The sequence below is a fragment of the Dromiciops gliroides genome, chromosome 6, assembly GCF_019393635.1.
Source record: "Dromiciops gliroides isolate mDroGli1 chromosome 6, mDroGli1.pri, whole genome shotgun sequence".
In the NCBI taxonomy this organism is placed as follows: domain Eukaryota; kingdom Metazoa; phylum Chordata; class Mammalia; order Microbiotheria; family Microbiotheriidae; genus Dromiciops; species Dromiciops gliroides.
Window position 1 is genome coordinate 256,893,925 of NC_057866.1, and position 27,841 is coordinate 256,921,765.

A 27,841-nucleotide genomic window follows, 5' to 3' on the forward strand; every position below is an offset into this window, starting at 1 on the left:
AAAAAGACAATATTTTTATCCAGAATGATACCTTTCATGTTCCCTTTAACTCCATAATCAATCATGGCATAGCGATTATTCAGCCCTAAGTGTGATTTCCTTTCCTCCTCCTTCCCCCTTTCCCTTCCCCCTCTCTCTTTCCTCCCTCCCTTCTTTCCCTCTTTCCGACAAAAGCAAAAAAGGGGAAAAAAGAAAAGAAAAGAAAACCAATCCAGCAGAGACACAGTTGTTAACATATATAAATTATCAGTCAAGACAGAGGATCTCTCGGGAAGTAAGGTAAAGGAGCAGGTAATCTCATTACAAAGATAGTATCTGCATATCAAGAGAGGCTTGAGACCGGTCTAAAGTGACTGCCTACAACAATCTTGCCCGAGGGATCCCGAAATCCTTCTTTACCCTCCCCCCGCCGAAATACCTAAGAAATACGCCCAGTGGGAGAGACCTGCGGACTATCTCGGCTAGCAGCTCCTCTCCCTCCCAGGCCGACTTCATAGATAACTTATTGACAGACTCTCTCTCTCTCTCTCTCTCTCTCCCCCTCTCTCTCCCTCTCTCTCCCTCTCTCTCTCTGTCTCTCTCCAGGGCTGCGTCTGCCCGGGAGGACCCCGGCGGGCTGCCACCTTCCAGGTGGGCGGGGCTGTCCGCGGAGCCCGGCCGACTTGCTCCCCGCCCCCTCCCACCCCCCTCACCTGCAGCCCCACTCCGGGCCAGCTCACCCGGGTTTGACTCATCCTCAGTGGAGGGGTGGCGGCAGAAACCGAGAGCGGGAGGAGGGAGTGGAGGCGGCCGAGCCGGCCCTTCCCCCAGTGCCAAGGAGGAGGAGCCCCAAGGGTTCAGGTGAAAACCGCGCACGCACGAGCCAGCCCGGGCACCTTTGCCGGCCAGGACGCACCGCCCGGCGATCGGCCCGAGCCCGCGCCCCCGCCCCCCACCGAGGGTGCCGGCCGGCGCGCCCCCAGCCCCGGGACTCGGCGCCTCCAGCTGATGGAGGGCGGCGGGCCTGCCCCCGGGAGCAGGTGACACGCACCGGCGGTCGCCCGGGCGCAGGAGGAGGAAGATGGCCCGGGAGCTGAGCCAGGAGGAGCTGCTGGACTTCCTGTGCCAGGCCGGGGGCCGGGTGACCAACGCCGCCCTGCTGGGCCACTTCAAGCGCTTCCTCCGGGACCCCAGCGCGCCCCCCGGGCAGCTGCAGCAGCGCCGCGAGCTCTTCAAGACTTTGGTCAACTCCGTGGCCGCCGTGCGCCAGGACCCCGACGGCACCAAGCTCGTGGTGCTCAAGAAGAGGTACCGGGACCTCGTGGGGGAGGAGGGGCTGCGCGGGCCCCGCGGCGACCCCCCGCCCGCCGCTGCGGAGCGGCCGCAGCCGCCGCCGGGACCCTCGGGAGCCTCACCGGCCGCCTCCCCGGGAGCCTCCCCGGGAGCCCCGGCCGCTTCCCCGGGAAGCCGGCGCCGGGCGTCCCGGCTGCGGCAGAAGCCCCAGTCCCCACAGCAACAGCTTCAGCTTCAGCAGCAGCAGCCCCAGCCCCAGCCGCAGCAGCCCCAGCAGCCCCAGCCCCAGCAGCGGCCCCAGCGGACCAGGAGGCAGCCTAGGGAGAAGGAACTAGAGACTGAGCCTTCAGGTGCAGGAGCCCCGGAAATAGAGTGCAATGGACTCTCGGCCAGGCCCGGGGATGCTCCAGAGTCCACCGAAACCGGGAGAGAGGGAGGCAGTGTCAGCCCTGGGAGGCCGGGGGAGGCAGCCGCTGCAGGCCCCTCACCTCAGGCTAGGGTGCGCTGTGCTGCGGCCGGGGCTCAAGGTGGCTGCTTTGGGGACCGTGTTCAGGAGAGCCCTTGGGTTGACTCTACAGAGCCACGCCCCCATTCACATGGGAGCCCTCGCTCAGAAGGGCAGCAGGCCGTGGAGCCCAGCTCAGGGGGACCACTCGAAGGTACACCACGTTCTAGCTCCAGCTCATCCACCAAACCCTCACCGGTGGTCACAGAAACCTTCAGGGCCTCAGGAACTATCCCTTGCTTGGCATCCCTTGATTTCCCTGGGGATGGCACAGAACTATTGACTCCAAGTGGACCACATTCCTATGCAGCCCAGCAGCAGCAACGCACCCTCGAGTGGGTGGCCAACCACTCCCAGCTCTCTCCACGCAGTGTGGCAGAAAGGATACAGCAAAGTCCCAGCCGGTTTTGGTGTGTGCTGCCTGAGAACTTCCCGGAGCTGCCCTACAGCAGGGGCCACCCAGCCTCAGAGAGGTTGCCACCTGCTCTCCCTGTTTCCCCTCCTCTCTTACCTGCTGGGCCTTCCATTTTTCGGAGCATCCGTTGTCAACTAGATCTCCAAGATCTGGAGAACTTTGTGGAAGAAGAGAATCATGACAGTGAGGAGAGTACCAGTGGCCCAAGGGAGTCTCCAGGGGAGTTGGAGGAAGCCCCTAGGGTTCCCCTAGAAAACGGAGGCCAGCAAAAACTCAGGACGCCAGCTGGCCATTTGATCAAATCCCAACAGGACAATAAATCCCAGGGACCCATATTTCGGGGTAATTACTCCCTTCAACAGATCCCAGCAAGGGTTGATGGTCCTGGTGTTATCTCAACCAAATCACCCAGAGAGTCCCGTAGCCTGCCTCAAGACCCTATGCCCTGTCCAACTCTCAGGTTAAAGAGATCTCTGAGGAGAAGTTCCAGAGCAGAGAGGGGCAGAATCTCCTCCTCCGATGAGGAGTTGCTAGATGAAGACTTAGTAAAAAGGAACCGTAGGCCACCCCGATCCAGAAAGTCATCTAGGGCAGGAGCAGTGCCCTGTCCAAAGGTGGATGCCCCTTTGACCCTGAAGCCAACACATTCCAAGGGTGTCTCCAGGCAAAGACTGGCAGATAGAATTTGGGTTCCCCCTGGGGATGTGTCTTCTGTCTTAGTTTCACTTAGACCTACTGTACACAAATCCTCTTTAGTGCCCTTGGACTCCCGGGAGCATGAATGGATTGTGAGACTAGCCAGCGGCTCGTGGGTACAGGCACTGGCTCTGTTTTGGGAAGACCCCCAGCTGGCTCTTCACAAAGACTTTCTGACTGGGTATACTGCATTGCACTGGATTGCCAAACATGGGGCTCTCCAGGCCCTTCAAGACTTGGTCAAAGGGGCCCAAAAGGCAGGGATCGTCCTTGACACGAATGTGAAGTCCAGCTGTGGGTATACCCCTTTGCACCTTGCTGCCATCCATGGCCACCAGAGTATCATCAAACTTCTGGTGCAGAGGCTGGAGTCTCGAGTGAATGTACGGGACAGCAGTGGGAAGAAGCCATGGCAGTATTTGACTAGCAATACCACTGGGGAGATATGGCAGCTTCTTGGTGCCCCTAAGGGGAAGCCCATTTTCCCAGTTTATTCCTTGGTTAGAAGTCCTTCCCCCACTAGGAAGGCCAAGAGTCATGATGTAGCAAGGAACATAAGCAGAAAGGCCTCCCTTGCTGCATTACTCAAAAATCAGCACAACAGATGGAAAATGGCCCACCAGCATGACAAATCCCGCTCATCAGGGGAGAGAGAAGAGTACAGTGACTGAAGCGTCCCCTCACTCAAGTGTGCCGGGACATTCTGATCTGGAGTTAGCTGGGGAGCAAACTCCACACTCTGCCAAGACCAGAGTCGCTTCTGGCTTAAAAGACTCAGAAGATGAATTGCTGGGGAATTGGGTAGCTGATTTGCAGGGCACATCTCCCTAGACTTGGGTTGGTAACCCTGCCAGGACTTGCCTAGTCTTGGAGGCTCTGCTTTCTTAAGCATGAATAGAAGACAGGGGGCCATGGGAGAAATATGGAAATCCTCAGGACAGACTCTCCTTTGTTACCACTGAGTGAAGCACCAGACGCTTGAGCAGATGCCCCAACAGGAGAGCCAACCATCTAGAAGGCACTCAGGGCTCCAAGACTTCAACTATGGCTCAGCCTATTTTTGTTCAGTGCCACACCCTCCCCCCCCCCATCCTTTGTAATAAATCTTTCTCAAGGGTATTGGGAAGGCACAAAACCCCCCCATATTTCACAAATCAGTGTTGACCTTTATTTTGTGTACTTTGGTAAAATCCATTCTATGTATGAAAAAGAGGAAGTAGGTTCAAAATCCCTCCACCTCCAACCCCTAGTATTTGGTTGTTTCTGCAGTTCCAGGTGGAGGGGATTGGTGAAGCTTTGGAGAATCATTTCTCTGACCATTTTTTTTTTTGTATCATGGACCCCCATCCCTACCTCTGGTCAGTCTGGTGAAGCCTATGGACCCCTTCTCAAAAAATGTTTTTAAATATTTAAAAGAAATGTTGAATTTTGGAGGTTAATGAAAATAAAGATGTATTTTTTTCCCATCCAAATGTAGGGACTCCCTGAGATATATCCATAGACCTCCCTTGAGGGTTCATGGACACTCCCTCACTTTTAGGTTAAGTGGGAAGGATGGCTGATTAAGGATTTGAAAGAGATCCAATCATGATCTTGTGCCCCTCCAAAAATGCATCAAGTTTTGAATGGCCAACCAAGGAGTCCCTGATTATAGTGGGTACTGAATAATTGAGTTAAAGGATGAATATTGCCTTATCCACATTGTGGGGAAGGGGAGGGGATGAAATGCAATTTCTGGAGCTGCTGGTAAAAATTGAATTTGCACTAAATGTATCCAGTGAAGACTGGATGGAAGCACATCATCTCAGATCTATTCTAGGAAAGAAGTTAGCCCATGTACCTTGTAATGGGATGGAAAGATTTCAGGACATAAATGGAAAGAATGAATAGAAACACAATCTAATTCTATGCAAAAAAATGTTAGTTCTAAATGAATGGCAGAGGGGAATGTTAATTTTATTCTGCAGTCTTTTAATGGACAGTCAATAAAGCAGTATTTTAAATTATGTTTTTGTTTCATTTGTGTTTAAGTTCAATTACCATTAAATAGCAATGAAAATTTTTGCAGTTTAGGATAGAGAAGTCCTTAACACATTTTGCTTTACATGTCCTGTTTCCCATACTGAATGAAAAAATTCTTTGAGAATAGGGAATGTCTTTGCCTTTTATCCTTATGGTTCCCAAAGGTAAGGCTTAGTGTATTAAGTGCCGGGCACTGCTAAACATCACTGATACAAAGAAAGGTAAAAACAGGGTCTCAGCCCTTTAGGCATTCAGCCTAAATGGGGACATAGCCTACTAGCTACATGTAAGATGTATACAGAGTACATGGAAGGCACTAGCCGTAAGAGGAAAGACCTGCTGCAGAAGGTGGGATTGGAGTTGTTTGTCCTTCTTTCTCCAAGAGGACCAAGGACAACACGAAGGCAATTTTTTGACTTGCAAGTGAGGCAGGACTGTGCCAAGTCATCAGCCTCACTCTCTCTGGAACCATCTGGGTCCAGTGGCAAGACAGATCAGGATGACTGGAGATGGCCCCCAGGATTTGAGCTAAGTCTTGAGGGAAGCCAGGTGGTGGAGGTGAAGAGGGAGAATGTTCTGGGCATGGAGGAGAGCCATTAAAAAGACATGGAATTGGGGCAGCTAGGTGTCGCAGTGGGTAAAGCACTGGCCCTGGATTCAGGAGGATCTGAGTTCAAATCTGGCCCCTGTCTTTTTACACTTACTAGCTGTGTGACCCTGGGCAAGTCACTTAACTCTCACTGCTCCACAAAACAAAACAAAAAAAGAATATTGAGTCCAGGCTTACACAACTATTAAGCGTTAGAGGCTAGGTCTGAACGCAGGTCTTCCTGTCTCCAGGCCACCTAGCTGCCTGTTTGATCTTAGGCAAGTCATCTGAGCCTCTATTTCGACATGTAGGTTGGACTAATTGAATTGCTATGGCCCTTTCCACTGTTAGGATCCTAGGATTGCTCAGGGAGGGCTTCATGTAGACTCTGAAAACTACAATGACTCATTTATGCTCCCAAACCAGACTTATTGGTTCTGCCACATTCTTATCTTCTTCAGGGCCTGATTTATTGCTAGCACTTCTATTAATTGGTTATTGTCTTCTTTAGGGGATAGGACTTGGTCTCATATTTGGATCATATATGCTAGTTAGGTATCTTCCACTCCCTGGCCTTTGACTAGACCTCTAATTCCAGTCAAGTATTCTCTATCTGTGTGTGTGTGTGTGTGTGTGTGTGTGTGTGTGTGTGTCTGTCTGTCTGTCTGTCTGTCTGTCTGTCTGTCTGTCTCTCTAAATGGGAGTTAAGTGACTTGCCTAGGGTCACATAGTAAGTGTCTGAAACCAAATTTGAACTCAGGTCCTCCTCCCCAGGGCTACTGCTGCACCATCTAGCTGCTCCTTCTGGCCAAGTTTCTTTCTTTTTCTTTTTGTTGTTTGCGTTGGTTTTGTTTTGTTTTTTAATCATAAAAGTATTTTATTATTTTCCAGTTACATGTAAAGATAGGTTTGTTTGTTTGTTTTGGTGAGGCAATTGGGGTTAAGTGACTTGCCCAGGATCACACAGCTAGTAAGTGTTAAGTGTCTGAGGCTGGATTTGAACTCAGGTCCTCCTGAGTCCAGGGCCAGTGCTCTATCCACTGCACCACCTAGCTGCCCCTAAAGATAGTTTTAATATCTGTTTTTTATTATTTATTTGTTTGTTTATTTATTTAGTGGGGCAATGAGGGTTAAATGACTTGCACAGGGTCATACAACTACTAAGTGTCAAGTGTTTGAAGCTGGATCCGAACTCAGGTCCTCCTGAATCCAGGGCTGGTGCTTTATCCAGTGAGCCACCTACCTGCCTCTCAGCATTTGTTTTTATAAGATTTCTAGTTCCAAATTTTTCTCCCTCCCTTCCTTCCCTTCCCCCTCCCCAAGAGAGCAAGCAATCTGATATAGGTTATATATGTACAATCACATTAAACATTTCTGCATTAGTCATATTGTGAAAAAAGAATCAACACAAGGGAAAAACCTCAAAAAAGAAAAAACAACAACCAAAAAGTAGAAACAGTATGGTTCAATCTGCATTCAGAATCTACAATTCTTTTTTCTGGATGTGGAGAACATCATGAGCTCTTTGGAATTGTCTTGGATCATTTTATTTGCGTGAAAAGTGTTTTGTTATTGTGTTCATAGAGTTCCTAGGTTTGTCTGGGCAGGTAGACTCCCAACTATTTTATATGGTCTACAGTTACTTTAAATGGAATTTCACTTTCTATCTCTTGCTGCTGAGTTTTGTTGGTCATGTATAGAAATGCTGATTATGTGGATTTATTTTCTATCCTGCAACTTTGCTAAAGTTGTTAATTGTTTTAAGCAGTTTTTTAGTTGATTCTTTAGGATTCTCTAAGTATACAATGTTCTTCTGGTTCTGTTCATTTCACTCAGCATCTTAAGTCTTTCCAGGTTTTTCTGAAATCTGCCTGCTCATCATTTCTTAAAGCACAATAGTATTCCATTACATTCATATACCACAACTCATTCAGCCATTCCCCAATTGATAGGCATTCCCTCAGTTTCCAGTTTTTTGCCACCACATCGAGAGCTGTTATAAATGTTTCATGCACAGTCCAATGGCTACTTGGTTTATCAAATAGTAGATTACTATAGTCATTTACTACTCTGTCTCCTGTGCCTAACCTATTTCATCACTCTATTTCTTAGCCAGTACCAAATAGTTTTGATGACTGCCACTTTATAGTATAGCTTTAGATTTGGTACAGCTAGCCCACCTTCCTGTGCATTTTTTTTTTCATTAGTTACCTTGATACTCTTTTATCAGTACCACCCTTTCCCCCTTACCCTTTTACTTCCTTAAAGAGTAAGCTAAGTTTCTTTATCCAAATGGCTGTATGTTATTCCCTCTTAAAGAGATCTGATGAGAGTTGAAACAATGCTCACCCCTCCCTTCTTTCCCTCTATTGTAGTGGGTTTTTTGTGCTTTTTCATATTATGTAATTAACCCCATTCTCACTCCCCTTCCCACTCTTCCCCCTATTATTTTTATTCTGCCCATTAAGTTTCTTTATATCATCGTATCAAAGTCTGTTTAGTAACTATACCCTAATAGAGCTACAGATCTCAAGAGTTAAAAGTATTATCTTGGGTGGAGCCAAGATGGAGGAGGAAAGGAAGTGACTCCTCAGAGCTCTCCCCCAAATCCCTCCAAATCCTTTCAAATAATGCCATAAGACAATTCCTGGAGCAGCAGAACCCACAAAAGGATGGTATGAGATCATTTTTCCAGCCAAAGATGGCTTAGAAGGTTGGCAGGAAAGATCTGTTATACCAGGGTGAGAGTGGAGTGCAGATCCAGGCCATACCTCATAGACCTAGCCCCAACCCCAGAGAATCAGGCCTCCAGAGCCTTGGAATCAGTTGAGGCAGTGGCTACTTCTGGAACTCAACTCACTGGTGAGGGAGTAGAGGTTGGAGGGGGAGGGGGGAAGGAACTGCAGGGGTCTCTGCTTGTGCTGAGGTGGAACTCTGTTGTGTTGCCTGTGCCCAGGTCCAGGAAGCAATCTCCAGTGGTGGTGGCAGGGGGGTGGGGGTGGGGTGGGGTGTAGGCTTGCAACCACGGTGAAAAAGAATTCTATTCCTGGGTTAAAGAACAAGCAGGTGTAATGTTTAAAATCTAAATGTGTGGTTACCTTAAATTAGAAGCTTTAGCACCAGTCTTTGGGTGTTAAACATTTATTAAAGCATACCAGGCATTAGAAAAAAAAAGAATATGTGGATTTAAGAAAAGGCCTATCTAGCCTAGAGTTCCAGCCTGGTCTGGTTCTTCCTCAAGCCCTCTGCGATGAGCCTGCTTCAACCATGAACTGCTCTCAAACTACCTATAAAAGTTTTTTCTCAGATGATTCTTGGGATGTCCTCTGGGTGTAATTGCGGAATCAAAGTCTTTCAGGTGTGGATGCTGAAGATCAACTAACAAGTCTCAGCTGTAGAGTTTCGGATGTGATTATAAAGTACTTCAGGAGTTTCAGATGCTGGTAATCAGCTGGTAAAGTTTCCTACAAGTTTTGCCAATAATCAAATCAAACAATGAGAGTTCTCAAAGACATGTCTAAGGAAATTCAGAATATTTTTTAAAGATTTTACAATTATTGTCCAGTTGTTATGCATGAAACATAATAAAAACAAAAATGGAAACATTCTCTAAAACTTAATATTACTACATTCCCCACTGTGGGGAATAAATTGAGAAGACAATTGTGATATTAAGAAAAGATTTTTTTTAATCTTCATTTCATTACTTTTTGCATCATCTGCCTAATTATCCTCATGCCATTATGAGAAATTAAAGGATCTAATATAATTGGTAACAGATGTCAAGGCCAAATCTAACATTGTATTTATCATGACACCTGAGATAATTATGGGGGTTACCATAAAAGAATGGAAAAATAATTGAGTCAGGCTTAATCAGATGCATAGGATTGAGATGTCCATGACATATAGGAGGGGGAATTGAAGTTAGGAGTCAAATGAGATGGTATAGTCCGGCCACCCAGTGCCATGTGGGGAAAAATTAAACCAAAAGAATCCAACCCCAGCTCTTGCCAATAGTCGTTCTCTCAGTTTTTTTCCCAAGGCAGTGCACTACCTGAACTTTGTGCAAGTTTCAGGCATGAGGACTCCTGGTTTGTTCCAAAGCACCCTTCTCTCAAACACCCATTGGTATTTAGAATGTGCTTTAATCTGCTTTCCAGGGATTCTGAAAGCTACTTTCCTGCTGATAGGTAGAGGTGCTGGGGGCCATAGCCCCAGAGGTACAGTGAAGAGAGTGGGGTCATCCCCCAAAGTACAAATGCTTCAGAGGCCTTGACTGGTTTACACAGTACTTTCCTGGACTTCTTTCTTGGTGCTTTCTTCTGTCTGCTCTCAGTTCTCGTCCTCCAGGCCCTCTAGAAGAGAAGTGTCCTCCTCCAAGCTCCCTGTGCCCTCCTTTTATATCAGGGGGCCCAATGTAAATCTGACGGTCAAAGCGCCCTGGTCTCACCAGTGCTGGGTGTAGGATGTCTGGGCAGTTGGTTCCCACAGGTACCACAACATTGGTGCTGGAGTTAAATCCATCCATCTCAACAAGCATCTGGTTTAAGGTGTTTTCCTGTTCATTTTGCCCTCTGACCTCATTTTCTTCCAATTGCATCAATCTCATCAATGAATAGGATGCAGGAAGCATTTTTTTGAGCCATTGCAAGCATGTCCCTAACCCTCGCAGGCCCAACTCCCAAGGACATCTCCAGGAACTCAGAGCCATTCACAGTGATAAAAGGAACATTGGCCTCCCCTGCAGTTGCTTTGGCAAGGAGGGTTTTCCCAGTACCAGGAGGCCCAGTGAGCATAGCCCCCTTTGGAATCTTGGCTCCAAGGTCCTGATATTGTTTGGGGTTCTTGAGGAAGTTCACAAACTCCATGACTTCCAGCTTGGCTTCTTCGCAGCCCGCCACATTGGCAAACCGCACATTGATGTTGTTCTTCAGGATTCTAGCAGTTGTTTTGCCAACACTGAAGAGGCCCTCTCCTCCTTATCCTCTACTTCCTGCTCCCATTGGGCCTAGCCTCAGAGCATAGAGGAAAATCTCAATCAGAAGTAGAGTGAGAATCAGGCTTTTTAAGAAAGAGCCATCACTCTCAGTGGTATAAATCACTGCTGCCTGATTGGCAGCTTCAATTCCCAATTCCCACTGGGTAGATTCCAAATTCCTCTCAAACATGTCAACACTGCCAATGTTAAACCACCCAGATTTCTCAGAAGATACTCCAGGAGTAGGAATCACATGCACAAACTGTTCACAACTTTAAGCCAGTCCACTAGTCCTCTGGCCAAGTAATAGTGAACAAAATGCTTCCAAGTGATTTTTTCCCCAGAATCTAGAAAATGCAAGTAGAAAAATCCCATGGCCAAGCCTGCTCCCATCTGATCCTTTTGTGAACTAAAGCTTAGAGGCTCCTTTCTTATTGGCCTGGGAGAAATATCTAAAAAGAATAGTTCAGAGGGGAGATTAAACCTAAAAAGGCCCCTCATATTTCTGGGACCCCAGTAATAAGGTGAGCCACCCAAATAATGCTCAGTATATGTAATTTTGGCCCTCACAAGTAAGAGGGTGTAGATGGTTCAATCAAACCAAGCTTCACTCCTGGAAAAACAACTAAAAATTGTACCCTACTAATAATGAGCCAGTGTCAGAATTTTCCCATTTCAACATCTTTACTAGTAAATATTATGCTTTCCCCCAGCTCCCTATTCCATTTCACAAGGTTCCAATTCTGTAGTGTTTGGGCATTTCATGCAAAGCAATTGTATCAAATGTAAAGAACCCAAGAGACCCAGGGGCTTTTTAAGCTATAAAAGTACATCTTTAGATAGTTCTATGACTATGATGACAGTCTAGGTTCATGGTGTTTGGAAGACATATGTTTTAGGTTCAAACTGTGTAACGCTACTTAGCCTTTTTAAATCAAAAAAGAAAAGGACAATTCTATTAATGATGCCAATCTGCTTCAGAGTCTTGGTAGTGGTGTTAAAATATACATAGATTTTTGTTTTAGAAATAATCAAAGTAGAAACACAAGAAACCTGAATTTGATCTTTCCTTCAATCAGATCTGGCTTTTGGGGATTCTTCTAGGAACTGGGAGAAGGGCTAATTTTAATTTTGTTATTTGTGGTTTCAGGAAGGATTTTGGGGGAGGTTGGGGGGAGAATGAGGCAGGTAAAAAGCACTAGTTAAAATTTAACTTTTGGGGGCAGCTAGGTGGCACAGTGGATAAAGCATCAACCCGGGATTCAGGAGAACCTGAGTTCAAATCTGATCTCAGACACTTGTGTGACCCTAGGAAAGTCACTTAACCCTCATTATCCTGAAAAAACAAACAAAAAAGACCAAACCCTAAAATTAAACTTTGGATTATCCACATGTTTTAAGAATGTGAGAAAATAATGGGATTTGGCAGATACTCAAAGGCTCACCTGGAGATTAATCTAAACTGATTGAATTAAGTGAGAGTGATTGACTTTGCTGATTAGCCTACTTCAAGTTAGATTGTAACCACACCTTTCTGGCCCTTAAAGAGGTATTGTTCTCAGAAGCTAAAGACTTCAAACTTACCTCAAGACCACCTTCAAGTCCAGTGAACCAATGGATTTGGATGATGCTAACCAATCAGCTTGAAGCAGTGTGTAAGGACCGCCTCTGCTCCAGGCCTATAAAAAGCTTCCACACTCAGTTTGAGGGAGTTCATGGTTGAGACAGGCTCATAGTGGAGGACTTGAGGAAGAACCAGACCATGCTGGGACTCTATTTTAGATAGGCCTTTTCTTAACTTTCTGAACTCCCCACGAGAATACCTGGTATACTTTAATAAATGCTTAATGCCTAAAGACTGGTGCTAAAGCTTCTAATTTAAGGTGACCACACATTTAGATTTTAACATCATAATAATCTGTACTTTACTCTTTTCTAACACATAAAAAAATATATGTAGCAGAAAAAAAAATTCTGCACTTTGCATTTTGGGCATAAATCTGGAAGAGATCATTTACTGATCAAACTATTCTAATCCCAAGCATCTCTACACAGAGAGGAAACTGAAAAGGGACAGAAATTTATCTTACTTTTGAAAACCTGTCTCTGACAAGCCATTTTGAAGTTACAAATTATAATATTCCTAAACAAAGACAAAATTCCATCTGGAGAGAAAACATGGTTATAGACTGCAGGTGAAAGATGAGTTGGCATTTTGATTCATCAAACAGAATGATAAGTCACCTAATTGTTGGTTCTCCCTTTGTAATCATTTTCCTAACAACATTGAATTCTTCTTTGACCACTGTCTGGAAGGATTTTCCTTTCTACCTCAGTAGAGGTAAACTCGAGACATTTCTATTAACTGGGAATGATCAAAGACTTCTTTCTTCCTCTGGTCTTACCATTGCTTTAATCATGTGAGGAGGACTCCTTCCAGCACTGAACTGGACTCTCCTTTACTAGCTAAGTCCTTGATAACAGTGTTTTCAAAATGTCAGTATAGGGCATTGTTTGGAAATTGATAGTTAAAGAAAGACTGATAAGGATGTCTCATTCAGGTTAGACAAAGGACCTCAGATTATAGTATTGTCCTAGTTGTATTTTGTTATACATAGCCTGTGAAGGGAAAGGGGGGGAGAGGGTAAAGAGCTGTTTATATCTAGATACATCATTATTTTTATACATTATTGATGCCTTGTATGATGTTATTTAATACATTCTTTTTTAAAATAGAAAAGAAATTTGATAGATTAAGGGAAAAGGCATCAAATGGGAAGGGATTAATTCCCCAGCTTCAGGCAAAAAACAAAACAAAACAAGAACCCCCCCCCCCCCAAACAAACCAGACATTTAATTTCACAGTTGTAGTTTTGTCCTCATTCCTATAATCATAGAATCTTTCTGTTTATGTCATCTGATACTTTCTTGTGGTCTCCAGGGGCCAGGTGCTTATCTGTTTAAAGCTTCCTAAAAGCTCCTTGAAAAGTACACATGCAGAACAGATGGAAAGTTATTCCCCGGAAATCCTTGAATTGTGGGCACAGAAATGTCTCCTATTCCATCATACTTATCATTTTGCTTGTTCTCTTGACATACATCTGTCTCTGGGAGTTCCCCAGGTCCCTGTGGGGGGGGTTCTCAAGTTCAAAGCTTCTTGGGTCTTTGTTTCTTTCCTTCCAATTGAAAAAATAACATTTCCCTCTGCTCAGAAACCACCGGTTAATCTGTAAGAATCTGGATCATTCCTAGCACCTGGATAATTACTGAAGATACTATTCTAAGTTGTAGTTTGTTGATGTTCCTGACAGAAGTAGGGGGAAGGAATTAATTGGGTAGGAGATTGAAAACAATATTCCATATATACAATACTTGTTTCCAAGGTTTCTTTAAAAATGTTTAATTTCTTCTTTTTCCCAGTTAATAATCAGTCAATTCATAAACATTTATTGGGCAGTTACTTTTTTTTTTTGAGGCAATCAGGGTTAAGTGACTTGCACCAGGTCACACAACTAAGTGGGTGAAGACAGGTGCTTCTAACTCCAGGGCCAGTGCTCTATCCACTGTGCCACCTAGCTGCCTGGTGTACTTACTAAGCTCCAGGCACTGTGTTATGTACTGAGAAAACAAAAGAAAAGAAAAGAAATGAGAGGAAAAGAGAAGAGAAGAGAAGGAAAGAAAAGAAAAGGCTTTCCCCATACGACTCAAATTCTAATATGGGAGACAACAAGTAAACAACTATGTACAAACTCTGTGTGTGTGTGTGTGTGTGTGTGTGTGTCTGAGAAAGTGAGAGAGAGAGAGAGAGAGAGGAGGTCATCTCAGAGGGAAATACTAGGAACTAGGTAGGATTTTAGCTAAGACTTGAAGGAGGACAGGAAAGCAAAGATGAAGATGGAGAAAATTCTAGGCAGAATTCTAGGGGACAGCCAGGGAAAAATCAGGGTGAGAGAGAAATGATAGAGGGAGGCAATCTGCTACTGATGACAGGGTACAATGGGATCACTTGTAGAATTTTAGAAATTTGTGGGTTTTTCCTTGGCAAGGACTATATCTTTATATGACACAGGGTAAAGCTGGAGCTGAGAGAGTAGGGGAAGAGGGAACTGTTATGGGCACAGAGCACCCTGGAAGTTCTCTAGGGTACATCAAAGAACCTTCTCCTTGAGAAACTAATCCAAAGGACAGACATACCTAAAGAGATAAGTGAAACCAGAGCTAGCTCTGAGACCCCCACCCTTCATTCTAGTCTCCCTCACCCCATGGGAGATAAGTTTGTGTGTGGCTGCTGCCTTTGTGTCCTGAGGAGAGAGATGGCTTGAGAGATCTGCAGTGACCCCTCACCCACCTCTCCCAGCCACCACCAGTGGGGGAACTTTCCACAGTCAGACGATCACCTCATCAGACCACCATCAGACCTTTATAAAATTATCTGCCTGTCTCCTGCTCGAGGAGATTGGTATTTCAGAGCCATGCTTTGTGCCATGCCTTCTCCCCACGAGAAGTCCAAGGATTTCTCTCTTGGTTTCCCTTTCCCTGCCCCTAAATAAGCTACTATCTTATTCTATTGGTTTTGTGTGCAAGAGGGTATAATTCTTTAAAGTGGAATTCCTAAGGACCCCAACCCCTACCCCCATCCCCAACCCCCTACCCTATTTTCCCCATATCAGAACTATAGGAAGTTTGAGAGGAATTAGTGTGTTAGTGGCATAGAGTCAATTAGAGAGGTATAAAAGGACAGTGAGGGCCCAGTTGCGATTATGTAACATACATTTGTTGTGGATCTAATCATGGTGGTTTCTCAGTTTTCTTCATCTCTGTTCAGCAGTAGGTGAATAGGAGCAGAGGCAGCAGGGGCTGGGAATAATCCAAGTCTGGGGCTTGGCAGAGCAAGATCAGTGATAAAATAATGAGGCAAAGGACTAGAAAAGAAGATAGTACAGTACTGAAACTCATTCACCAAGGGATGAACATAGGGAAGGGTGAAGAGTTATAGCTATTGCAAGTAGTGATAAAGAGTCAATGGGCATAGGGGCAGCTAGGTGGCGCAGTGGATAGAGCACTGGCCCTGGATTCAGGAGTACCTGAGTTCAAATCCAGCCTCAGACACTTAACACTTACTAGCTGTGTGACCCTGGGCAAGTCACTTAACCCCAATTGCCCCCCCCCCCCCAAAAAAAACCACACACACACACACACACAAAATATCTGTGTAGGGAGCAGCTAGGTGGCTCAGTGGATAAAGCACTGGCCCTGGATTCAGGAGGACCTGAGTTCAAATCCAGCCTCAGACACTTAACACTTACTAGCTGTGTGACCCTGGGCAAGTCACTTAACCCCAATTGCCCCCCCCCCCCCACAAAAAAACCACACACACACACAAAATATCTGTGTAGGGAGCAGCTAGGTGGCTCAGTGGATAAAGCACTGGCCCTGGATTCAGGAGGACCTGAGTTCAAATCCGGCCTCAGACACTTGATACTTACTAGCTGTGTGACCCTGGGAAAGTCACTTAACCCTCATTGCCCTGCCCCCCCCCAAAAGAATATCTGTGTAGCTGAAGTAGGGTGGAAGGGTAGGATCATATATGATCTCATTTCTGCCTACTCTTTCCTTTGAGAATGTTTATTTCTGAAAGAGGATGCCATGTGTTTATGGAGGTCAGATTTTCTTACCCCCTCTATTTCATTAAATGCCATTGCCTTTGAACTAGTCGCTTCCTTTAGCTAACGTGTAAAAGTAAAGATATTGGGCAAAGAGTGGCTATGGAGCTGTGCTTTTCAGTAAATGGAGCAGCACAGAGTACCTTTGACCTGGAACAACATTTCTAAGGTATGTGGGCATGCCCCAGGTGCTACATATATTATTCATAACATCCAACATAAGGAAATGGTTAAGAATGATCTAAGTAAAGACCGTAGAGGCAATTGTGTGCTTCCTTCTCTAGAATTCAATCTCTGAAAGTGGAGCAGCTTGACATTCACAAACTATCAGAATTTCTTCCCCAACAGTAATTTTTTCACAACCATCTGTTGCACCATGGTCCTGTCTTAAATTCAGGTTGTCCTCCTTGTTCTGCCCTCTCTGCCCCCTTTTCCTTCCCCTCCCCTCTTGCATTCTCCCCTCTCTTCTTCCCTTTCCTCTTCCCTACTCCTACCATTTTTTTGGACTGAAAACAATGATTTATCTTATTTCTAATCAGGATCTCCAGCTGATTACCACTGGGAATGTAACAGTGCTGGGGTGGGGGTGGGGGGACCACTCCTTCAGGAAACAGCTTTGCAGAGCTACCAACCGGAGCAGGAAGTAAAGGGAGAGAGGGAGAGGAGTGTTTGCTGCTGATTTACCACCAGGGATAAGCACTAGTAAAAACAAAACAAAAACAAACAAACAAAAAACAAAAAGCAAAATTTCTGTTTGCTTTTGTAGGGGGAGGGGATTAAGGTGTAAAATAGGTGTGGGCTAAGTATGATGGATGGGGCATACCAATGCTTGCTCAAGAATTGAATGAGATCAACTCTCCCAGAATAATTTGTCTGCTCTCTTTTTCCTTTTCTGTAGAGAAATAACCTGGAAGATACTTTCTTGGTAAAGTGGGGATAAGAATTGGGAGGGAGGGGTGAGTGAGGGATCATTTCCTCTATGCTTATCATTTGAGCTGGGATTCTTTTAACCTTTTTTGTGTCATTCATACTCCCCTTTGTTGAAGCCTGTTTCCCTTATCAGGGTGCTTTTAAATGCCTAAAATAAAATACATAGAATTTAAAAATTAGATTGAAATACAGTTATCCTGTGAATGACTTAACTATTCTCAGTAATACAATCCCAAAGGACTATTGATGAAACATACTACCCACCTCCAAAGAAAGAGCTGATAGTGGTTGAACACAGACTAAAGCATGCTATTTTTCACTTTCTTTCATTTTTTTCTTTTATTCAAGTTTTTTTGCACAAAACGACTAATATGGTAACACAATCGCACATGTATAACCCATATTTAAATTGCTTACCTCCTCAGGAAGGGTGGGGAGGGAGGGAAGGAGGGATAAAAATCGCAACTCAAAACTATAAATAAAAATGCTTATTATTTTTTCTTTCTTTCTTTTTTTTTTGGTGAGGCAATTGGTGTTAAGTGACTTACCTAGGGTCACACAGCTAGTAATTGTTAAGTGTCTGAGGCTTGATTTGAACTCAGGTACTCCTGAATCCAGGGCCAGTGCTCTATCCACTGCGCCACCTAGCTGTCCCCCTTATTATTATTATTATTATTATTATTATTATTTTTGCAGGGCAATGAGGGTTAAGTGACTTGCCCAGGGTCACACAGCTAGTTGTGTCAAGTGTCTGAGGCTGGATTTGAACTTGGGTACTCCTGAATCCAAGGCCAGTGCTTTATCCATTGCACCACCTAGCTGCCCCCCCCCTTATTATTTTTTAAAAAGGAAATACAGTTATCAAAATATTTTTTTAAAGTTCACAGACCCTACATTAAGAACCTCTAATTTAGATTCTTTTTCTAATGTATTATTTGGAAGTTGTTGTATACTGATTAAAGTGTCTTCTTTTGGGGGGTTTTGTTACCTGGTGTTTTATATTGCAATGTTCCAAATGCCCAATTGTTTTGTAGTATTAACAATAAGCAATGTAGCCAACTTTGTTAAGGGTTTTCCCTCAGTTTATTTGCTCATCTGCTACCTTACTCAATTTCTCTGCAGAGGAGAATGACGCTTACACTGGAAATGAGAGAACAAAAATGACTAACTGGGAGCTGATACTTGAGATGAGAAAGGAGATGATAAGGGAGCACCTAGCTGCCTTAGGTGAATTCAAGGCACCTGGCCCAGATGAACTAGATCCTTGAGTGCTGAAAGAACTGACTGATGTGATTGCTGAGCTACTATCAGTACCTGAAAGATTATGGAAGACAGAAGAGGTACCACAAGACTGGGCAGCTAGGTCATGCAGTGGATTGAATGCCTGGCCTGGAATCAGGAAAATTCATCTTCCTGAGTTTAAATCCGGCTTCAGATGCTTACTTAGTTGTGTGACCCTTGGCAAGTCACTTCAACCTGTTTGCCTCCGTTTCTTCATTTGTGAAATGAGAAGGAAATGGCAACCCCCTCCAAGTATCTTTGCCAAGAAAACCCCAAATGGGGTCATGATGATTTGGGTCTGTATGATAACTATTGGACAACAAGAAAAACCACAAGATGGTGGAAGATAAATCTCATTTTCAAAAGAGTGAGAACAGAGTCTGCAAACTAAGGCCAGCTATTTTGATGTCAATTATTGGGAAAATCGCAGACTGGATCATTAAATAGGTAGTTGGCAAACATATATAACACTTTTTTTGTGGCTCATTCACCCAACTCACACTGCAACTGGATAGTTGGGTCACCTGAATGTGGCTTTTACTACTCTTAAAGTTCTAGGAGTAATCCTATAGGTGGCTATTTTCCCAAACAGTAGCTCACAGGCCCTTCCTTAAATAGTGTGCTTCCCCATAATAATCAGCCAGTACATTTAATAGAATTGCAAGAACACTACAGTAATTATAATTCATTTCCTCCAACACTAGTGGGCGCCATTTCTGACAGATACATACAGAATAAAGGGGATGAAGAAGAGATAAGACCCAAAGTACAAAGGTAGTGAAATAGTCATATAGGGCCAGAATAACTCACAACTTCATAAGGGAGGGACTTTCATGTCTTTTCTCTCTCTCTCTCAGGAGTCCTTGTGAAATTTGTTGTGAATTGCTCCACTCTTTAGCTGGACTGAACTTTTGAAGGGCGTGGTGTCTTCACTGGACTCATAAATTATTTGGGCTTGCTTTTCCTGGGATGTGATATTTAAGCTGGATGGACTGAGAGTGGCTACTAGGCCACTGGGAAATGGCTTCCAGATAAGGTTGGGCAGTGGCTCTTGTATGGAGCAAGGCAGATTGCTATTAGTAGAGGGCAGCATCTCCCAGGCTGGGCTGAGTGGGCTGTTCTTCCCTGGACTCTTCTCAGGAAGTGGCATCTCTGTTTTGTTTTTGTTTTTGTTTTTTGTTTTTTAGTGAGGCAATTGGGGTTAAGTGACTTGCCCAGGGTCACACAGCTAGTAAGTGTTAAGTGTCTGAGGTCAGATTTGAACTCAGGTCCTCCTGACTCCAGGGCCAGTGCTCTATCCACTGCACCACCTAGCTGCCCCCTAGTGGTATCTCTGTTGAACCCATTGCCCTACTGGTCTTCTGGGCTTGCTCTTTGATGGGTAGCTCCATCTTCAGCCATAGACTAGACCGAGGGATGCTGGGATCCCTTTAGCTGGAGGGTTAAACCTGTTTTGTATTCAGCAGGAGTCTTACAAAGGTAGTTCAGTGGGGACAATGATCTTTAGTTTAAGACTGGCAGAAGCTTGACTCCCTCAGAGCCTCTAACTCTTAGCCAAATACCTGGCACATGATAGGGACTTAATAAACCATGGTTGATATTTTTATGAAGACCTTCTCTTTTACATTTTAGTATCTGTCTTTTAGCCTAGAGAGACTTTAGTCTCATTGGAATACCCCCTCCTCCTTACATATGCAATGGAAAGCAAGGGATTACAAAGAGCTAGGAAGATTTCATCAAGAACACCTTGTCGAGGGCCAACTAGGTGGCTCAGTGGATAGAGCACTGGCCCTGGATTCAGGAGGACCTGAGTTCAAATCCAGCCTCACACACTTGACCTGGGCAAGTCACTTAACCCTCACTGCTGCCCCCCAACCCCAAAAGAATGTACACATGTAACTCAATTACATGGGTAAGATGCAAGTTGCACAAAGAATATACCAAGATGCCTTTGCTGCTTCTTGCCATGGCAATCAGTGCTTGGCCTTTTGGGGAATGACTGGGCCCTTGACTGCTGCTAGTCATGTGATAATTTAGTGCTGAAAGGGGTGAGGAAGGGGTATCTTGACTCAAGAAGAAGAGATGGCTTGTGGGCTCTCTGTCACCAAACTGCTATCACAGGATAAGAGAATGGGGACTACTCTTTCCCCAGCTCTCTGGCCATTCCACATGGAGTATGGAGTCTACTGGAGCTTCTTCCTCCACCCTCCTGGCTACCTTTTCCACTGTGAGGATGATCCTTTCCAAAGTAGATGCCCACACTTGGAGGTAACCTTGTCAGCTTTAGAGGTCTGGAGGTCCTTGGTCCAATGAGTGGAGCTGATTGGCAGCAAGGGAAGCTTCTGTTTGCCTTGGTTTCTTTGACTAAAATGGAAATAGCAATAGCACCTACCTCACAGGGTTGTTGTGAGGATTAAATGAAAGAATATTTGAAAGAAAAAAAAAGCACTTAGCAGAGTATAAATGTTTATTCCCTTCCCCCTTTATATCTCGGAGGTCTGCCACCAACAAGAGGAGGATCCCAAGTCTTGGTTTGCAAGAAGACATGATATTTTAGAGAAATAAGGAAAGAGAGGGAAGGGAAGAGAATGGAAGGGAAAAGAAGTGAAGCATTTAGAGAGTGTCTATTATGGGCCAGGCACTCTGCTAACAGATATTAACAGATATTATTATTATTATCATCATCATCATCATCATCATCATCATTTTTCAGGGCAATGAGAGTTAAGTGACTTGCCCAGGGTCACTCAGTAAGTGTCAAGTGTCTGAGGTCAGATTTGAACTCAGGTCCTCCTGAATTCAGGGCCTGTGCTTTCACCACTGCACCACCTAGTGGCCCAATAGTTATTATTTTTAATCCTCACCCTAATTCTGTGAGGTAGGTATTATTTCTACCCCCATTTTACAGTTGGGGAAACTGAGGTAGAGAGAAATTTGAATGAGTTGCCCAGGATTACACAGCTACTAAAGCTAGATTTGAACTTAAGTCTTTCTGACTCTAGACCCAGTACTCTAACCACTGTACCACAAAGCTGCACAGCAGAGGTAAAAATGTAAAACACCAATAGGCAGTCCTTCAAACTGCTTCTTGTTTAGATGATGTTTGGGTATTAGTTTAGCCTCCCAATAGATTGCTAAAGTAGCTATAATTTAAGTGACTGAATTCTATGTTCTCTTTATTAAATAAGTGCTGCAACTCTTTTGTGTCCTTTACCATTTCTTTTGGGTGCAGGAAATAACTGTCCCATACCAGACCTATGTTGTAAATTTGCATAGCTTTCACTTTTGGGGAGCAAAACAAAACAAGCATTTATTAAGCTCTTACTATGTGCTAGGCACTGTACTAAGTATTTTACAAATATTATCTTGTTTGATCCTCACAATGACTCTGGGAGGTAGGTGTTGTAATTAATCCCATTTTACAGTTGAGGGACTTGAGGCAGATAAAAGTTGTGACTTGCTCAGGGTCCCAAAGCTAGTAAATATCTGAGGCTGGATTTGAACTGTGGTCTTCATGGTTCCGGGCCCAGGGCTCTATCCATTGTGCCACATAGCAGTATAACCTGTGCTTTACATAATTTATACCCTAGCATCAGGGTGGTGTTTAAAGAGTAGAGACCATGAGAAAATGAGCCTAGTTTCCCTTCTTATTAAAAGCCTGGCTCCCTCAGGACTGAACTGGATCTACACTGCTATGTTTGGGGGCATAGGGCTGAGGGGTCACTTAAAGGAGAAAGGATAGTGCCCCGGTGCCTCCTGCCCAGAAGCCGTTATCAATATGAGAACTGTAAGAAGTCTGAGACACTTCACACGCATGGGGAACTTGATCACTTGGAATGTGGAGGTGCTGACCCATTTCCCAGCCCCTGGGGCTGAGTTGTCCTTACTAAACAGTGGGGCTCTATCTGAGCACTCAAAATTAGTTTAAAGTACAAAAAAAGTTACCATGGCTTGTCCAAAGTCCACCTTCAAACACTTATTGAACATCATGGTCTTAGGAAAGGCTATTGAACATATTTAAGTCCTGTTTTACTTTTATAACCAATCCAAGAAAAAAGGGCAGAGTTAGAGTCTTGGACTATGGACTGTTTGTTTATCTTTTATATTATTGGCAGGTAATTTTAAGTTAGATTAGTTCACAAACAGAAATTCATTCGGAAGTTTGATGGGAGCTCTGCTGGTAAGACTCCCCAGTTCCCAGAGGCCCCTGAGGTCAATTGTTCTTAGGTAAGCTGTTTTTTTCTCTCCATCCTCCAATAGCAGAGGTTGTTTGTATTCATGGCCTCTGAACTAGTGAGCTCACAAAGCTCTAGATTTCCCAGAACATTAACCCTGACCCTGACTTCCTCTGTGGCATTATCACACTTAACATTCTCCAAGTACTATGTAATAGAGAAGAAAAAAAAATCATAAGCAACAATGCCAACTATTCCTTGTCTCCTAGCAGTAATATAACATTTTAGTTGCTTTTTAATTAAGCATCTTAAAAATGCTATGCGCCACAGAGTATTATCTTACAGTATTTATTTCAGCTTTGACTTAAACTTTTCACAGCATCCTGCCAAAGGGAACATTCCGACCAAAAACTGCATTTGAAATGACATTGGCATTTGCCTTTAAAGCCGTTACCACAGCTGGGCATTTTTTCTTCTTCTAATCTGGGTGCCATAGACAGGACTGTCTTTCTTCTTGCTATAATTTTGATGGGTCTGTACTCAGTCCTTCAATAAACATTTGGTGAATATGCACCATGTGCCAGTGCCTGGGCTAAGCAGAGGGGATAGATACAAAGAAAGAAAGGTTCCTGCTCTAAGGGAGGAGAGATCATGTAAACAGCTGTGAACCAACAAGCTATAGACATTGGGAATAATCAACAGAGGGAAGGCTCTAGAAAAAGGGGGATTGGAAAGGCTTCCTGTAGAAGGTGTGGATTTTTGTTGGGGCTCGAAGGAAGCCAAGGGAAACCAGGAAGTGGAGATGGGGAGTGACATTCAATGAAAATGTGCAGGCGGGAGACAAAGTGTCCTGTTCAAGGAAGAGGAGGAAGTCAGTGTTACTGGAGGAAAGAGTCTTGGGGGTGGGGAATATGTGAGGTGCACAAGACTGGAGAGGTAGATGGGAGCTAGGTTATAAAGGGCTTTGAACATTAAACAGAGCATTTTGTATTTGATACTGAAGGCAAATCCAGCCTCAGATACTTGACACTGTGTGACCCTGGGCAAGTCACTCATTGCCCTGCAAAAACCAAAAACCCAAACCAAACCAAAACAGAAAGATACTGAAGGCAATAGGAAGGCATTTATTGAGTAGGAGGGTGACATGATGGAGTTTCGCTTTAGGGAAATCACTTTGGTGGCTGAACAGAGGATAGACTTGAGGCAGGGAGACCCATCAGCAGCTGTTAGTGTAGTGCCCACGTGATATGATGAGAGCCTGCACCAGAGTGGTGGCAGTGTCAGAGGAGAGAAGGGGGCTGTCATTTTGGATGAATAGACTTAGCTGGAAGGACTTTAAAGACGATCTAGTTGAATGTGGTGCTGTTTAGGTGTTGGCAAGGAGACCAGAACACTGGAGGTGGATGCCTGCTGGTTCTGGCTGAAGTCACATGAACATTTCTCTTCTCAATTCCTGGAGAATTGGCCTTAACTTGAGGATTGGTAGACAGGGTCTGATTTGACTCATGGACCAGTGTAAGGGATGGGGAGGCAGCTGACATCATCTGAAAGGAGGAGGGGAAGTGGGGGGAGACTGGGATGGGGGTGGGAGGTAGGAAGGGGTGAGGAGAAAACAGAATCTTTTGCAGAAACAAGAAGGATATGGAGAACTACCTTAAAAAGCAGGAGAAAGGAAGAGGGAGAGTTAGCAGCATTAGTAGTGAGATACTTAATGTCAGTCTTGGGGACCCAGGGCTTGCTCTCACTCTCTCTCTTTCTTTCTTTGTTTTGTCAGCTAGGAGTGTTGGGATGTATGCTGGATTACTTAAAGTTTCCTGGACTGTTCTCTCCTTTCCCTTTTTCCCAAGAGGATGTGGACCTGTTTCCTGAAACTTTCCCCTGTTTGTTAAAAGTTTACTTATTTGGGGGCAGCTAGGTGGTGCAGTGGATAGAGCACTGGCCCTGGAGTCAGGAGGACCTGAGTTCAAATCTGGCTTCAGACACTTAACACTTACTAGCTGTGTGACCCTGGGCAAGTCACTTAACCCCCAATACCTCACTAAAAAAAAAAAGTTTACTTATTTTTCTACTTTAAGTATGCTAAGTGAGGGTAATTATTGCATTGCTGGAGCCAGCTAGGAGGCAAAGTGAATAGAATGCTAGGTCTGATGCCACAAAGACTTTACCTTCCTGAGTTTAAATTCAGATACTAGCTGTGTCACCCTTGTCCAGTCACTTAACCTTGTTTGCCTCAGTTTCCTCATCTCTATAATGAGCTGGAGAAGGAAATGGCAAACCACTCCAGTATCTTTGCCAATAAAACCCCAAGTGGAGTCACAAAGAGTCAGATAGGACTAAAAAATGACTACACAACCACATTGCATGGCTGATCTATACTCAAATGAGTATATAAAGTGTCTGGAAGTATATTGTCTGAGTGGTTATCTGACTAGGGGCTCAGAGCTGAAAATTTTAAAAATGTTTTTAATTCATCTTTTTTTATTGAATAGAATTTTATTTTCCAAAATATATGTAAAAGCAAATTTTAACATCAATTAAAAAAAAAATTGTGTTCCAACTTCTCTTCCTCCTTCATTGCCACCCTCCACCCACTAGAACTCGAGCATTTCAAAATAAGTTATACATGAGTAGTCATGGAAAACATTCCCATATTAGCTGGGTTGTGAGAGAAAACAGTCAAAAAACTCGCAAAACTTCAGACTGAGAAATTGTCAAAGAGAAAATAAAAATTTTTTAGAAGGTGTTTCCAGGGGCAGCTAGGTGGCGCAGTGGACAGAGCACCAGCCCTGGAACCAGGAGCACCCAAGCCCAAATCCGGCCTCAGACACCCAACACCCACCAACCGTGTGACCCCGGGCAAGCCACCCAACCCCAATTGCCTCACCAAAAAAAAAAAAAAGAAAAGAAAAGAAAAGAAAAAAAATGTGTTTCCATCTATTTTCAGATACTACCACTTCTTTCTCTGTAGATGGGTTGCCATTTTCATAAGTCCTTCAGGGTTATACTGGACCATTGCCTTGCTGAAAATAACCACATGCTTCCCAGCAGATCCTCTTACACTATTGCTGTTATTTTGTATTAATTCATCTTTTACAATTTCTTAAGGTCTTGGAGGGAGCACGTTACTCTGGGATTTCTCTCCAGGCAAAGAGTCAGCGGTACAGTGGGAGCTGGGGACTTGTGACTGGCTGAGCTGGTACTAGAGGCTGACCCTTCATTCCTCTCCCATCTTTTAGAGAAGAAAACCCTTCTCAGGGGGTGGAGCTAAGGGAATGGCTGAGAAAGTCGTGCCAAGGGTATGCCTTGAAAAGGTAAGGGGAATAAGAACAAGTCACAAACTTGCTCACCAGCACAGCACGCCATTGTACTGTGCAGATGGTGTATAAGCTAATGGGAGAAGAAGGGAAATTGCTGATGTGAGTTGGGATCTATACTGTTGTTAAGTTGTATTGGTAAGCAAGGATGTCTGGGTGCCCTTCTGCTCAATATCTCAGGTGACCATTTGATGGGGATGTTGTAGGGAGTGGGGGTGGGATACTCAAGTCCATGTTGGACTAAATGGTTCCTTCCAATTTTGAGATTTTGTGATTCTCAGATTATGAGTGAAATAACATTTGATCATGGGGACCTGGTGATTACTTCACTACGATTAAGAAATGTCTAGTGGCAAATGTCCTTGTGAAGAGCTCAGGAAAAAAAGACAAATTATGTTTCTTTTTTTTTTTTTTTGTGGGGCAACGAGGGTTAAGTGACTTGCCCAGGGTCACACAGCTAGTAAGTGTCAAATGTCTGGAGTCAGATTGGAACTCAGGTCCTGCTGATTCCAGGGCAGGGGATCTATCCACTGCACCACCTAGATGCCCAACAAACTATGTTTCTTTTTTTCTTTTTTCTTTTGGTGAGGCAATTGGGATTAAGTGACTTGCCCAGGGTCACATAGCTAGTAATTGTTAAGTGTCTGAGGCCGGATTTGAACTCAGGTCCTCCTGAATCCAGGGCTGGTGCTCTATCCACTTTGCCACCTAGCTGCCCCCAAACTATGTTTCTTAATGAACCATTCTAATTATATCACTCCTCTGCTAAAAACAAAACAAAGCAAAACAAAACACCCAAATATTCAATGATTCTATATTGCCTGTGAAATTGGGTTCAAACTCTAGAGCCTGGAATTTAAGGCCTCTGCTACCTGGTTCAAATCCATATCACCAGGTTATTGTCCTAATTCCATTTCTGGACTCCCCTCTCTCTTCTCTTAAGTCTTACTTCCCACAGTTCCCTTCTTTTTCAAGTCTGGAATTCTTCCATGCTGCTACTGTTTTCTCCAACCCACAAAGCACACCACCCAGCCTTGCTCTCCCTTTAAGTGCTTCATGTTCTTGAAGCCTATATATGTTCTGAGGCATCCTTATTCCAACTCCCACTTGCATTGGCAAGTTAGTTTTTCCTCAAGACAGTGGTTACTACTACCCTTCCAGCATCCTAGGAATAACCCTGAGGGGCAATGAGTGATTAGCACCCCACCATCAATTTAACCAGTTAATATGAATTTGCTTTTACAAAGGGATATTTGCTGAAAAGATATATCCAGTATAGATAGTACAAAACATTCCTTCCCCTTAGCACTAGGGACAGAGTCTGCTTCTACCACCTTTATGCCTGGGGAGGATGAGCTCAAACTTAAAGCAATTGCTACAAAGCATTTGCTCCTCCCAGTTCATTTCCAAATGTGACATAACTACTGGACAAGTTCCTCCATTGCTGTAGGACATGGTATGTCAAATATTTGGGGAACAACTGTTGGGTTAGATTAAGCTGGTCACTCCTGAGAGCTATACTCACAATGCTTTGGACTTAGCGACCAACAGACTGTGGTATGCTCTTTAATTTCTGGCTCTCCTGACATTTTGAATCTCACAAGGTTGTGGTCTAGTCTGGTCCATCTCCAATACTAAAAGTGGGAAAGAATAGACACAAAAGGGATACATGCAATGATAGGGCTGTGTACTCCTAGACTTTCCTACCTCTTTTTCTCCTGCCCACTCATCTCTGGAGACAACATTTCACATACCTCACTTGGGCATGGCCAAGAAGAAATCTCATCATGGTGAAGAATGACTCAGGTTTTGATACTCCACACCTCCTCAACCTTATCACCACCACTATCACATCATCCTCACCATAACAGGCACTGTCACCATCACAGTCGTTGTTGTCATCATCATCATCATCAGTTGCCTCTTCTCTCTGATTGGAGGGCTGGAGGGTGAGCACTAAAATCCTCCAAAAGCCTCCCTAAGAGGACTCACAATTTT

General features: G+C 44.3%; 1 protein-coding gene across 1 annotated transcript; it reads left to right on the plus strand.

Moving 5' to 3' along the window:
- Positions 1 to 885: 885 nt before the first annotated feature.
- On the plus strand, positions 886 to 4,876 carry SOWAHB (sosondowah ankyrin repeat domain family member B). The gene has a single exon (XM_043969638.1). The coding sequence runs from the start codon at positions 1,061 to 1,063 to the stop codon at positions 3,557 to 3,559; it is 2,499 nt and encodes an 832-aa protein (XP_043825573.1). The 5' UTR covers positions 886 to 1,060; the 3' UTR covers positions 3,560 to 4,876.
- Positions 4,877 to 27,841: the final 22,965 nt, after the last annotated feature.

What these genes read in the sequence shown, in the direction of transcription:
- SOWAHB (XM_043969638.1), top strand. Translation starts at nt 1,061, where the DNA reads ATGGCCCGGGAGCTGAGCCAGGAGGAGCTGCTGGACTTCCTGTGCCAG.